Below are 13,807 nucleotides of genomic sequence, written 5' to 3'. Positions count from 1 at the left end.
GAATGGTTTGGTTTGGAAGGGACCTTCAAGATCATACCATTCCAGCCCCTGCCATGGGCAGGGACATCTCCCACTATCCCAGGTTGCTCCAAGCCGGGCCTTGGACACTTGCAGGGATGTAGCAGCCACAGCTTCTCTGGGCACTCTGCACCAGGGCCTCAGCACCCTCAGTGCTAAGCACCCTCTGAATGTTATCTTTGAGCCAGGTTAACAGCTCAGGGCACAAAGGTGCACGTGCAGAATCAGCAGAAAAGGGTATTAAAAGACTTGTCCCCAACATCCCTGGCTGCGACAGGAAACAATCCTCACCCAAGTAGATGCTTACTGTGCTCGTGCAAGCTCACAATTTACCTGGATACACTTACTCACCAGCTCTGTGGGCAGATTCCCCACACCTGAATCACCCTGATTTAATCCCTCAGCAAACCAACAAAACCAGCACATTTCCCATGCTCCGTTGCGCTCGCCCAAAAACCTGAAACAAGATGGCTGTTTGGGGAATCAGACTGATCCTGTGAAACTACATCATTTGAGCCACAGTTCCAAGATGCAAACATAACAAAAGCTCCAAGAGGCCAATTGCTATTATGGTTTCTAGATGCAATTGCTTTATGTGATATCCAGGAGTTTCTTTGGTAGTGATGCCTAAATAGCTGAACTATGCCATCATTCCTTTGGTGTACTGAAATAATGTACCAAGTACCCAGAAAATCCCTGAATGGTCTGGATTGGAAGGCACCTTAAAGCCCATCCAATTCTACCCCCTAGCATGGGCAGGGACACCTTCCACTATCCCAGGTTGTTCCAAGCCCTGTCTAAGCTGGCCTGGAATAGTTGCAGCCTTGTATTTCCCAGAGAAAACAATGCTTTTGCAGCACGTGTATTTTTCAAGCCATTTGTCTCAGCCTTCAATAGCAGCAGAAGTGTTAAGACACTACTGCTGCCTCAACTGAAGACTGAGTATGACTCCTGCTGTAACACTGCTCTCGACATACTCAATGCCAGCATTCAAGGGGCTGCAAAGTTGGAGAGCTGCAACAACCAGATGCCTCTAAGGCTCCTGTACTTTAAGAGTTTTAGCTCCACCCTGAATTACTTTGTTTTCAGGAAACAATACTTTTAAAAGTGACCAGAAGGAAAAAAAAATAAAGCAAGGTTTGTACCATCTCCCGTTTTCTCCCACCCACACACTTGCCAGAGTATTTTTGCACTGCTTTGAGCAAGTTATTTCCAAATGGACAATCTCATTTTCCCTAAGATTTAGATTATTTCTCAATAATCACTTAATAATCATCATTTCAAAAATTAAAACTAGGATTTACAACATGCTTTTTTTTTAATTTATTTTTAACAGAAAAAATAGAATAAAGATCACAAAAAGCTCTGGAACACAGCAACTCATACCTGCATGATGTCTGGTATGGCATTCTTACCAATTAAAGCAATAATTTCCCCTTAAATAAATAATAACTACTTGAGATGCTCAACACCTGCTATATCAGTATGTTAGTACTAAGTATATTAGTATTTTTATAGACTATTAATAGTGTGTACATCATCTTGGCTAAAGTGCTATAAAGTGTTATAAAGTTTTTTCATCAAGCATTAAAAATTGGGGTTTTTACCATATTTCCTTGGTTTTCCATCTTGCTAAAGTTTATAAAAATATAGTGCTAGTCTCAGCCTGGATGGTGAGAAACTGGAACTGACTGTTCCAGTTCAGTTGTTCAGCTGTTACGTACCCTTGCAGATCACCACACCGTGGAACCTCAAGATATTTTCAGTAACCTAAAGACCACACACAAAATACGAAGGCAATTCATATTTTCTCTCCCTGTTTCTAAGCACACAACATACTTAGTATAAGGAATGCTTAATGTTGATCAAGCAGCAGTGCTGTGAACTACAGAACATGGGAAGGCGGATTTTACTCTGGTAAAGTCTGTGTACTTTAATATTAATATGAATTATGTGTACTTTAATAATTAATATTAATTACCCTGTCATTAAACTAACAGTCCAAGTTACTCTAAAACTGACTGGCTACTTAGCATTAATTTCCTTCAAAAAAATGCACAACAAATGCTTTTGAACTGTTGACTCTGCAACTCTGAGACATGCAAGAACCTGGAAGCAGCCCACTTTTATTTTAGCACCTTTATCTACTAGGAAAAACTAATGAAGCACTATCACCCAGAACAGTTTTATCCAGTATCACATGTAACTTAGAATAACACGAGGCAAGAAATCTCTGTGCAAAAAAGTAAGGACATATCAATTTAGGAGTCAGTTTAGCACTTGCTCTCTTCATATTAGATAGCACTCTTGTACTCGAATATAAACAACTGCTGCTGAAAGGGGAGTTTGAATTTCAGATTATTTCAACAGTCTTTGGTCCAGCAAGTATGCCTAGACACTCCTATGAACTCCAAATGTAAGAGGAACTCCAAATGTAACAAAGGAAGAGGGTTTACATTGCAAATAAAATCCTAAGTGCTGGAAAGACAGTGCCACTCTACATAGGAAAGAAAACTCTAGGAATCAGTAATAGGAACTCCACTGAAAGTCCTGAATTGCTTAAGATTCCAAGCATGTTCTTCTCCAGAGCTGTCGAACCTCTTCTATTCAGCAGGAGAGTATTAAATAATCAGTTCAAGGAGCACATGTAGGTTGGAGTTTATGTTTAAAGCAGCCTGAACTAAAAGTCTATACTCTTCTCTTCACAAGGTACAGTTCTGCTTGCAGCAGAAGGAACTCTTCCAGGAAGTTACTTCGTATTTTCTCACAGCAGCCACATGCCAGCCACACCACAATTCCTGTCAGTGAACCTCAAGTACCCTGAGGTTAAAAGATTTTATGATTTGGGGAGTATCAGTACAACACTAAACTCTTAGCAGCAGAATTGGAAGGCAACCACCACAATCCAAATGTCTGTGTTTCCTACATGCAACACGTGGCACTACCACACGGATTTAAAAGCTGCTATCAGTGAGAAAGAGTTAGCTAAAGGAGGTTTATCAAAATATACAGCCTGGTGGAGTTGTAAACTAAAGGGGTGAGGAGTTGTTGTTTTACCCCTAACTCTGCAACTATTCAATTTTTAAATATTTAAGAGCTGGCTGAAGAGCCCTCAGAAGACATACAATACACTCATAAACTAGATAAATCGTTCCCATCTATCAGAGCTACTGCTCTCATGACTCAGTGTCCAATAAAAGTTAGACAGCAAATTATCTGTGAAGGTTTTACTCATCCTCTCAGCTCTTGAAACATGTTTTTAGACTGCTATTTTGGTTTTCAAGCTTTTGTGATTGACAAATGAGCTGAGCCACAGTTAGGTAACAGAAATCATTAATACATAAAAGACTAACACGAGTCACATGCTAAGGAGATAACTACATCCAGTGCTTCACATCCTCCTCCCACTTCCACACAACCTTGGCACATCGCTAGAGCGCAAGCATCTTATTCACAAACACATTTACACCATGTAAACATGTATTAATTACCACTTGAAAAAATGCTCTGCTGAAGGCATCATCCATCCCGTAGAAACCCAAACACTAGCAGCACACAGAAAGGGACGGTGCTTGTGCTAATCTTCCCACCAGATATATTAATAAGTTTTCAACTCCTCAAAGAGGAAAGAAAAGGGCAGAGCACCCTCAGGAGCGGACAGCCCCACACCATTATCTCAGTAGTGACTAATAAAACAGAAAATATCCACAAATCTCTACCACACACTTGATCAGATGTAGATACTGAGTTGGGGACTGCTCTGTAGTAAGTGACAGGCACTGCCAGCCTCCCTGCCGTGCCACACAACACACTAAACCCAAAATGTTAACTGCAAGAACCATGATGTCTGTCTATTCAAGCTCCGCTGCTCAAGAGGCACACAAATCTTTCAGGCAACAATCTCAATAGCAGCTTTTCCATCAGGACTTTTTGATGACATATAATTTAAAGACCAGTTAGGCCACCAACACAAGGCGGTTTTAGGCAACTCTATCTCAGCTGCTGCACTTCACACTCTGTTACCTTGAATCCCTTCCAAAACAGCGACAAGATACTCTAGTTGGAAAAGCACACGACGTGAAGCTCAGCAAGTTATCATAAGTCATACATTTCGCCACAAAATGCATATTCCTAGCCAATACCGTTTGCTCTTTTTAACTCCACCAACAGTTAAGAAAAAATATCTGCAGACTTCCCTACGCTGGTGGTTTCTTTCCTTATTTTTGTGCATCCTAAGCAGTTCAAACCTCTGTAGTGCTCCTGCGGGGATAGATGCACATAAATCTAAGCTTAGAGGGCTGTTATCTCCATCTTGCCTCCCGACCTGTTTTTACACTACTGCACAGACTGATACCGCTCCACAATCCAGCTGCAGGTCTTGTTTACTCACTTCACACCGCCAAACCACAGCCCCACAGTCTCCATCACATGCTGCAGGGAACGCCGAAGAAAATTTCATTTTCCCGGACCCTTCTGCAGGCAAAACGAGCATCACCCTTCCCACCGTACCCCAGCCCGAAGGAGCCCGCTGCTCTCCCGTATAGCAGCAGTAGCAGAACTACAGAGTAGCAGAACAACTTCTAAACCCCGCAAATCCCACCAGATGAGCCACCCGGGGCATTCAGCACCGAGGAAATGATGGGGACCAAGCCAGAACACCTCCGGCTCCCTGAAAACGCCAGCCACGAGGGTGGAGGAAGGGCAGGCAGCCCGGAGCGGGGAGGCGGCAGCTGCCAAGGACCCGCGGGCCATGGGCTGGGGGGCACGGGGTGCAAGGTACGGGGGGAGAGGGAGGGAAGTGCGCGGGGGGGAGCAGGACCATGGGCTGGGGGAGATGAGGGGGAGCAGGGCCATGGAGGAGGCGGGACGGCGGGGACAGGGCTATTTGTGGGGTGGCGGTGGGGGGGAAGAAGGGGACCAGGGAGGGAGGGGTAAGAAACGGAGCCATGGGGAGGGGGGAGGACGGATAAACAGAGCCACAGCCTTAGGGAAGGCGGGGGGTGGATAAACAGAGCCATGCGCTGGGGGAGGCTTGAGACGGAGAACAGAACTAGCAGACGTTAGGTGCGGGGGAGCAGAGCCATGGATTGGGGGAGGTTTTGGGGAGTACAGGGCCAGGGGTTGGGGGAGGTTTTGGGGAGTACAGGGCCAGGGGTTGGGGGAGGTTCTGGGGAGTACAGGGCCAGGGGCTGGGGGAGGTTTTGGGGAGTACAGGGCCAGGGGTTGGGGGAGCTTTTGGGGCACCCTCCGGCGCTCGCTCCCTCTCCCCGCCGTGCCGGGGCCGAGGTCTCACCTTCGATGGCGATGACATGCTCGCGGATCTGGTTCTGCAGCACGGGCTCCTCCACCCGCTCCAGCAGCTCGTAGATGGAGTAGATGTTGGGATGCACCGACTCGAAGCGCTGGATCTCGGCCCGGATGGCTGCCGAGTTGGCCAGCTGCTGCTGGTAGTTCATGGCGCGGCCGCTCCGCTCCGGCCCCTTCACGCTGAGACCCCCGGGCGGCGGCGGGGGCGAGCCCGGGCCACCGCCGCCGCCTCACTCACCGGACGCCCCCCCCCTCCTCCCCTCCGTGCCGGGCCGGCAGCAGCGCCTTGGCCTCGCAGCGCGCTGTCACTTCACGGCGGCGGCGGGGCGGGGCGGGGCAGGGCCGCCCCCGGCCCCATGGAGGGAGGGACGAAGGACCCGCTCCCGGTGGCGGTCCCGCCGCCTCTCAGCCCCTCACGGCTCCCGGTCCTGCCGCCGCCGCCCCCGGCGCGCGCACCGCTCCCAGCCAATGGCCGGGCCCCCCTCCCCCGCACGCGCGCGCACCCGCGGCAGCCAATGGCCGGGGCCCCGCCGCGGCCCCGCACCCTCCCACGCGCTCGCCCCGCGTCCTTCCCCGCTTGCCCCGCTTCACGCCGGCGTAGGCCACGCCCCTCCCGCTCACGTCACCGCGCAGGCTCCGCACCGCCCCACCCTCGGGGACGCTGGGAAATGTAGTCCCAGAGGGAGGGTCGGGGCGGCGCCGCTCCGCGTCCCCTCAGGGACACCGGACCCGCCCCGTTCCGGGGACTCGGGTCCCGCCCGCACCAACGCCCGGCAGCGCTCACCCCGCACGGAGGATGGGGCCCCTCACCGTGCGCCCGGCCCCCGCAGCCGCCGGAGCCCTGAAAGTGATGGAAGTAGGAGATTTGTGCCCAAAGGGCGCCATTCACGCCTGGAATGGCAGCCCCATCCTGGAAGTGCTCCACGCCAGGCTGGACGGGGCTTGGAGCACCCTGGAATAGTGGAACGTGTCTCTGCCCATGGCAGGGGGTGGAATGGGACGATCCTTAAGGCTCCTTCCAACTGAAACCGACCTGTAATTCTATGACTTGTCAGAAATACTTGTCTCACGGAGTAATGAAGCACTGTTGGCATTGCACAGAGTTATTTGCAATATCGGTTGCAAGCCAGCTGCGCACTGTCAGCCACTGACCTCGATTAATTCATTTTTAGGATCGATGTTCTATGGATTTAAGCTCCAAAGCTGTGAAACGTGGAGCAAACTTTGATATAGGAAACAGCATAAGGACAACTTGTTATAGGATAGCCTCAGGAAAACTGTATGCATCCATTCTACTGACATATACCACAGGAAGGAAGAAAGTAATTTCAATAATTTCCCCCCCTCAGAATGTCTTTATTTGGGTACAGAGCTCTGGCCTGGGGGTGGAATGAGATGAGCTTTAAGTCCCTTCCAATCCTAACCACTCTTGATGTGATGGTTTACACCAAAAGAGAAAGAACTATAGAGGTGACAAATCAAGCTGTGATATGAGACTGAATTTTTGGATGCTGCTGGGACTGGAGCTTCCTCAGCAGTGGTTGATGTCTGCTACAAGAATTATCTTCTGCTCATTTAAACAGTTCAGGGGCATACTGCCGTAGATGCCTGTGTCTTCTTCCCTCCTCCTTCTCAGCAGAAATCAGTGTTGTTTTTATCAGCTTTCTCATTTTTATTTTCTAATCCTAGGAGGAAATTCTTGAGTGGATAAAGAAATAAATTTAAAAGGCAGTAAGAATATAGTCCCCTTTCCACTAGTGAGTGCCACTGAGGACATTAATGATGCTGATAAAAATTTGTGAAACGTAAGAGGATTTTTGCTTTCATTTACTTTAAACTGTTTGAATCAGCTAAGTGTATGTAGAAATCTGGATGAAAGCTGTAATTCTCCCCTTTTCCTCCCTCTATCCTGATCTGGAGCAGAGGCACTACCTCACATTACTTGTGTCTCAGAAAATGCCAAAACAAGCAGCATAGCCAAGAGTCAGGCAACAGCCTCTGCTGTATGTGGGGCTGATTGTTTCCACTGCTGCCATATGCTTTGTGTTCTTCCAGCTCTAAAATTCATGGAAAACAACTCCCAGAGTAGTCTCAGCTATAAATGAATGCAACTACTGCACACAAATAGCTGAAGCATTAAAACCCTGTGTTAATATAAAGCCTTTTTGTAATATTTTCATCTGTAGTCCTCCCATTAAGCCTTTGCTACCCTGATCTTTTTACTACATAATAGCTTTTGTGTAAGCTTTGTAAAATCACAGCAAAATATAATCTACTGTTTCAGCTTACGCAGTTTTCTTGTGGAAGAAGACCTTAACAATAAGAATTTTGCTTTTGCTTGCAGCTGAGACTGGCCTGAAATGCTGCTAGTGGTGCACAGAGAGATGCTGGATCCCTCTCTTTGCTCTCAAACTCTGCTCTGGAGGGTCTGGCATCCAAAGTGTTCCACCAGCCTTTAATGTGAACTGGCAGAGAGTGCCTTGGGCAGCTCTGCTGTGAGCAGTAAGGAATTCAGGTTTGTTTTTCTTTGGTGTGGGAGCAGGGGTAGCATGGGCACTTCATGGGTTTTTGGGGTCTGGTTTTGTCAAAGGCAATATGAACGTGCTCATCTGGAGATGTTGTGAAACTCAGACAATTTTACAAGTATGGAGGGGCTGATGGGCTGTAAGTGAAGCAGACAGAGTGGTCCCAGTGTGGGCTACCCTTCTGGCACTGCTTTTTCCTTCTGAGGGTGAAAGCTTGCCAGGGGTGAAGCTTCCCACCGCTCTCCCACGCAGCTGGTTCTGTGCTTAGGTCTCTAACAAAGTTCCATCTGTGCTGGCTTCCTCCTCCTCCTCCCCATCTGGCAAAACCACTCAGTGCCCTGCCTACAGAAAGCCAGCCTGGATGGTTTCCTTCTGCTCTCGGTGCCTTATCCCTGGAGCTATCAGAACTGGAAAGCAGCACTGAATCACCATCTCAGTCAGTTCCATCTCCCATCACATGACAGAGCTTTTCCACTTCCTGCTATTCCCAGTCTGTCCACCAAACCCTACAGAGAGTGTAGGAAAGAATTTGGGGAGTCACAATTGATGCACTTGGACTCAAGGCATAGGGACAGTGATATTTTGCTTTTGTAAATGAGGCTGACATGTCCACCTTAATGAAAATATGACTGCACAAAAGTTCCACAGAGGTGTTGCAGACACAGTTCACGAGCCATTAAGGTGATGCTTAAGCACAGATCTTGGAAATGGAGAACTATCGTGGAATTTCATTTAAACCCTGCCTGATCCTTCCCCTAATGTTTTGTCGGGATGTGGAGGAGCTTTCCTGGCTGCTGAAATAGGAATTAGGCGGCACTAGCTTTTAGTACCTAATCCAGTGGCTGAAATGTTGATTGGAGGGAAAAAATGTCTTAAAGGTGCTCAAGCACCCTGTCCTCATCTGTGCCTGAATTTAACATAAATTACATATCACAGACAGTTTGACACAGGAACTCAATTGTGGACCTAACAGGAAAGGATTAACTGAAAAAACTGAGAGCATAAGGACTTCTGCACCATCCAGGAGAAGTTATAAGGGAAATCTTAGCTGATGGTTGTAAGCAACATTTTGCCTGACTGGGATTCTTTCTGTATCTGTTCACAGTCTTAAAGCCTGGCTGTTCCTGAAATTGCTGTTGGTGTGAGCAGGGTTTTGTTTCATAGGCAGAGACTGTCTGGAAAAACACAGGAGATGGAGTGTTAGAGATGCATCTTTGTGCCTACTAATACTGATATGCTATAGAGATTGAAATCAAACCCATATGAAAAACAGCTTTGGAATCATCAAGTTTTCCTGAATGATCTCCACCGTACTTTTCAGTGAATATAAAAGCTTAAATACGTTAAGCTTCTTCTCCTAACAAATTGGGATGAAATTCTGTTATTTTACTGGGTAAATATTTGGGTCAGTCAGTTACTATTACAGAGTGATTAGACTGCTCAAGAGGCTTTGAAACAAATGTAACTAATGAATTAACCTCATTCAGGGAGTGTGAAATCTGTTCCAGGAGAAATGCCAACTAGTTCAAACAATACTAATTATGAAGTAGCAACAACAAGCGGCTGTTGGAGCTGTAGCTCATTCTCCAGTGCTCCTGTCAGAACTGGGAAAATGCTGTTCTGTACCCAACCTGCCTGAAAAAAGGTGGCAAAAACACTTGTTTTTCTGAAGGTAGAAGCACAGATCAAATCCCTGATGCAAGGTCAAATTATCCTGCTTAAAGGGTCTTCTAATCAGAAGTGAGCCACATACCGGCATGGAGCTGCAGAACAGGGAACTTGCAGCAACTGTGTGTGTTCACCATATGAGGAAAGGAATCTGAGAGTCACTTCTCAATTTTAGCCCCAGGGACTTGGATTTCCACTAACCTGAATCTTTCTGAAACATTAAAATGAACCATCTTTTAAACTGCCCGAGTTTTGGCTCCCTGTTGATTGAAGTTTCACTGTAAAACCATTTACAACATTTGCAGATTTGCAGAACTACTATCTTCGTTAAACCAAAGTCATTGTTCAGATCTGGACTTGTGTTGTGGCTTTGATCAGGCTGATGATGGTCTGTGCTCTAGCTTTAAGGAGTTTTCAGTGAAAATAAATGGCTTCTTCACACAAGGCAGGTTTTAGATCCTAAGTTCTACCCGACCTACCCAAAGCTTAGAAGCTTCATTGCAGCAAAGACTCAACCAATATACAATAAAAAAAAAAAAATTGTTCAATTGGTACCTCTGAGTCAGGGCTCAGCTAACATCCTGAATTTTATAGAAGAGCAAATCCAGTGACAGCTTCATATGCCAGCTCCAAGATACTCAGCACTTTATTGAGCTCTTATCATGGCTAAATATGATTACACTGAAAGTGTCTCTAAGCTTGTTGCTGTTGTCACTTCCTTGACAGAGAATCAATATTTGATTCTCCACATAATTCCATGTTAAGCACAGGTCTCACTTCAGCTATGGCATGCTGAAGGGCTTGAAAAGTTATGGAATATTGTAGACTCAATAGCTACCTTGGAACTTTCAGACACAGGCTATTGATTTAATGCAGAAAAACCATGGGAGAGGTCACACTAGATTTGTTCAAGCTCATCCTTTAGAAAAATTGCCTTAATGTTTAATAACATGTCCTATGCATAATGCTGTGTCATCCAGTGGTAAGAAATTAAGAAACAGGACAAAAAAATTGATACAGTAAAGTCAAAACAAATACCTCTGGCAAAACCCTTGCTGGTGAAGGTCCAACATGACTTATTTTAAGAGCTTGACATTGGCCAACTAGCTAACCCAGCACTTTCTGAAATGCAGATTTTTGGTGACAGATTGCACAGTTTAAATAGCAACTTGAAATCATTCCTCTGATAAGAAAACAAAACATTTTCTTATGTGTTAAGAGGAGTGTGAGCTGTTATTGATCAGTGGAGGGATCCAAAAGAGCAGGAAAACAAAGCTGAGGATGGTATTCGGGGCTGGTCATGGTACTTCTCTACATTTTGGGTGAGAAATCCAGGGTTTTTTTTCACTCAAGACTTGTGCACGGGAGTGCAGACATCACAAAAACATCCAGCAGTAGACTGTAGCTTGTTAGAATCCCAGAATAATTTCAGATCTCCAAGATCATCAAGTCTGACCTTTGACTGTCACTAGCCCAGAGCACTGAGTGCCACGTCCAGGCATTCTTTGAACACTTCCAGTGATGGGGACTCCACCACCTGCCTCGGTGCACCTTTTCCATGGGGAAATTCCTGCTGCTGTCCACCCTGAGCCTGCCCTGGCCCAGCCTGAGGCCGTTCCCTCTCCTCCTGTCCCTGTTCCCTGGAGGGAGCCCCGGCTGTCCCCTCCTGTCAGGAGCTGTGCAGAGCCACAGGGTCCCCCTGAGCCTCCTTTGCTCCAGGCTGAGCCCCTTCCCAGCTCCCTCAGCCCCTCCTGGGGCTCCAGCCCCTTCCCTGGCCATTCTCCAGCCCCTCAGTGTCCCTCTGGCTGTGAGTGCCAGAACTGGCCACAGCCCTCAAGGGACCTCAGCAGTGCCAGCCCATGGGACAGGCCCTGCCCTGGTCCTGCTGGCCATGGAGAAGAGAATAACAGGCACTCTGCTACAGCTGTGCAACAGGCACCCTATCCAAGAAGAAGAGTTCTGTCACCAACCCCTCATTCTGTGGGAAGGTGTGGTGGCTGTGTAGAATTGTTCACTTCAGTGCCCATAAGAATGGTTACGGGCTCCCTGCAGCTGGGGTACAGCCCTGCTGCCTCTTGCACACAGGTTTGAGTTTTCTACTGAGTGTGTTTACTTGGGTTTATTTGACATCAGCATCACCTGAATTTGTCTTTCCTTGGAACTTTTGACTTCAAAATCAGTGTGATTTAGCTGGTGTAGGAAGCCCAGCCTTTCAGTTTTCCAGTTCCCCCCAGGGATGTCTTATAGCCCAGCCAGCCCCTCACGCCAGGGGACAGTATTCCTGAGCATTGAGCTGTCAGAAGGGGGTCTCCAAAGGGCTGGCATCTAGGACACAGTCACCATAGAAACTAGGGGGGATTTGCTGTGACTGTGTCAGTTCTTTGAGCTGCTTAAGAGCTCGCTGATAACAACTCACACTCACACAGCTCAAGGAGTGTGGCACAGACAGCGCTGTGCTGCAGGGCAGGCTGTGCACAGATCCCGGCAAGAATTCCCTGGAAAGGCTCTCCTACTCATGCCTTGTATGCATCACCTTGTATGCCCCCTTCCTGTAGCTGCAGCTTCTCCATAAAAATGTAATAAAACCCCATGGGCTCTTTGTCTAGAGACAAGGAAGGGCTCCTGGCACATTTCCACCATCCCATTTTGCTTATGGTTTGACCAGGTTTGTCTGACCTAGTTCTGTTCATAAACTGGGCTTAATGGTGGAGTCCTGGAAACGTTCCCAGCTGCTAAAGCCTGGCTGTTCCCTCTGCAGTAATTAATTGCAGTTCAAAAGCCCTGCACCAGCCATGTATCATAACATTAACATAAAAAAAACATGTTCTCTGGGATTCTAAGCTTTGAACAATCTTCTTATGGTGCCCAGGCTTATATTCCATAGCACGAGAGTACCATGAGACCCTGCTCATCAATTGCTTGCTTCTAAGTACAGACTGAACTGGAAAATCTCTTTCCTGTGTATCCATTGCAGACCCGTTATCACAGCACAAAATGAAGCTTGGAATTGTTTTTATTAAGATGGTTGTGATTTTTCATTCCAATCTAACTTTCCATCCACTTGCAAAAAAAAAAAAAATAGAATTTGGGAACAAGTATAACGAGTTGAAACTCAATGCCCAATAATAAATTTAACATCATGAGGCTCCTGGAGAGTGTTCAGCAATTATTAGAGACAGGGAGAATTTTTAACACTAGCTGCCTGACAAAGAGACAATTTTTGGTTGAACTAAGGGTACCTAAATAACATATCTTCAGCAGAGAGAGCAGGAGACTGCTGTAAAACCTACTGATTTCACTGCTTTATTAAAAAAAAAAAAAAAAAGAGCAAATACTCATGTGCTTAGCTACTGACTGTGTGAATTGTAGAGGAACCTCGTTTTGGCATTGCAGTTCCTGTGATGGTTCCTTTGGGATTTCCTGGCCCTGAACTGTCTCAGCTGCACTTGCTTCCAGCTCACTGAGAAATGTGGAGCTAAGGACAGGAGCTGGCCCAGGGCTCAGCCTGGGAGCTGCTGAGTACCTGCCCTGGCTAGTGGGGAAGGGTTTTCTGAAATGCTGCAGTTTGAGGAGGGTAGGCTGCTCCTACCCAAGGTGCTCAACCTGAGGTATACATTCAGTATTACTGCAGACCAATTCAATCCACATAATTTCCAGCAAAGGCCAGAAATCCTTTGTGTTAAGAGCTCTTCTTCACAAAGATGTGATTGGAAGTTACAGTGAATCCTCCCCTGCATAATTTACTCTTCAGTACTCACCACATAACTTTTCTTTACACACAGTTCTAGCCCCTCAGCAGCATTCTTGAGGCTCATTAGCTCATGTGCAACCATTGAAGCAAGCTGGAGGATGAGATTTTAAAGCCTTCTGTTACCAAAGATTAATACAGATTTTTTTTTTTCCCCAAAATAATCAGCTGCAGATCGGTGCCAGGACTCAGATGTAAGGGCTCAGATGTATTTTGTCTGATGGAAAAACATTTCCTCTGCTTTGTCGAGGCTGCTTACATCCCTTCTGCTGCCCTTGAGTTATTTGTTACAGCTTTCCTGACACCTGGAGCGGGACAAGCCGTTCCCTTGGCCCACATCTGAAGGTGGACAGTGTTAAAAAGAAAGGTCAAGCGTGGTTCAGTAGCTTTCAAAAGAGGCCTTGGATATTTCAAGCACAACACTTCATTTAAAGTCAAAAGACTGAGTTGCAATACTCTTCAAAGAAAGAGAAGTTCTTACTTTTAGGACACCTCCAGTGTTCCTGAAAGCATTCCTGAGGCAGCGGAAGCACCTCGGATC

The 13,807-nt window shown here is 46.7% G+C and overlaps 1 protein-coding gene across 2 annotated transcripts in view; it reads right to left on the bottom strand.

Moving 5' to 3' along the window:
- Positions 1–5,623, bottom strand: part of AGAP1 (ArfGAP with GTPase domain, ankyrin repeat and PH domain 1) — a 308,457-nt gene extending 302,834 nt beyond the window's left edge. Inside the window, exon 1 of one of the 2 annotated variants that reach the window (XM_077785208.2) lies at positions 5,312–5,623. In XM_077785208.2, coding sequence (XP_077641334.2) covers positions 5,312–5,474 — 163 coding nt within the window. In that variant the 5' untranslated portion in view covers positions 5,475–5,623. The remainder of the gene's footprint in view (positions 1–5,311) is intronic. The other variant, XM_021536092.4, reaches the window with a different exon arrangement.
- Positions 5,624–13,807: the final 8,184 nt, after the last annotated feature.

The sequence above is a fragment of the Lonchura striata genome, chromosome 7 (genome assembly GCF_050655825.1).
Source record: "Lonchura striata isolate lonStrDom1 chromosome 7, ASM5065582v1, whole genome shotgun sequence".
NCBI classification, from domain to species: Eukaryota; Metazoa; Chordata; class Aves; order Passeriformes; family Estrildidae; genus Lonchura; species Lonchura striata.
This window is presented reverse-complemented; position numbering and strand designations above follow the sequence as displayed.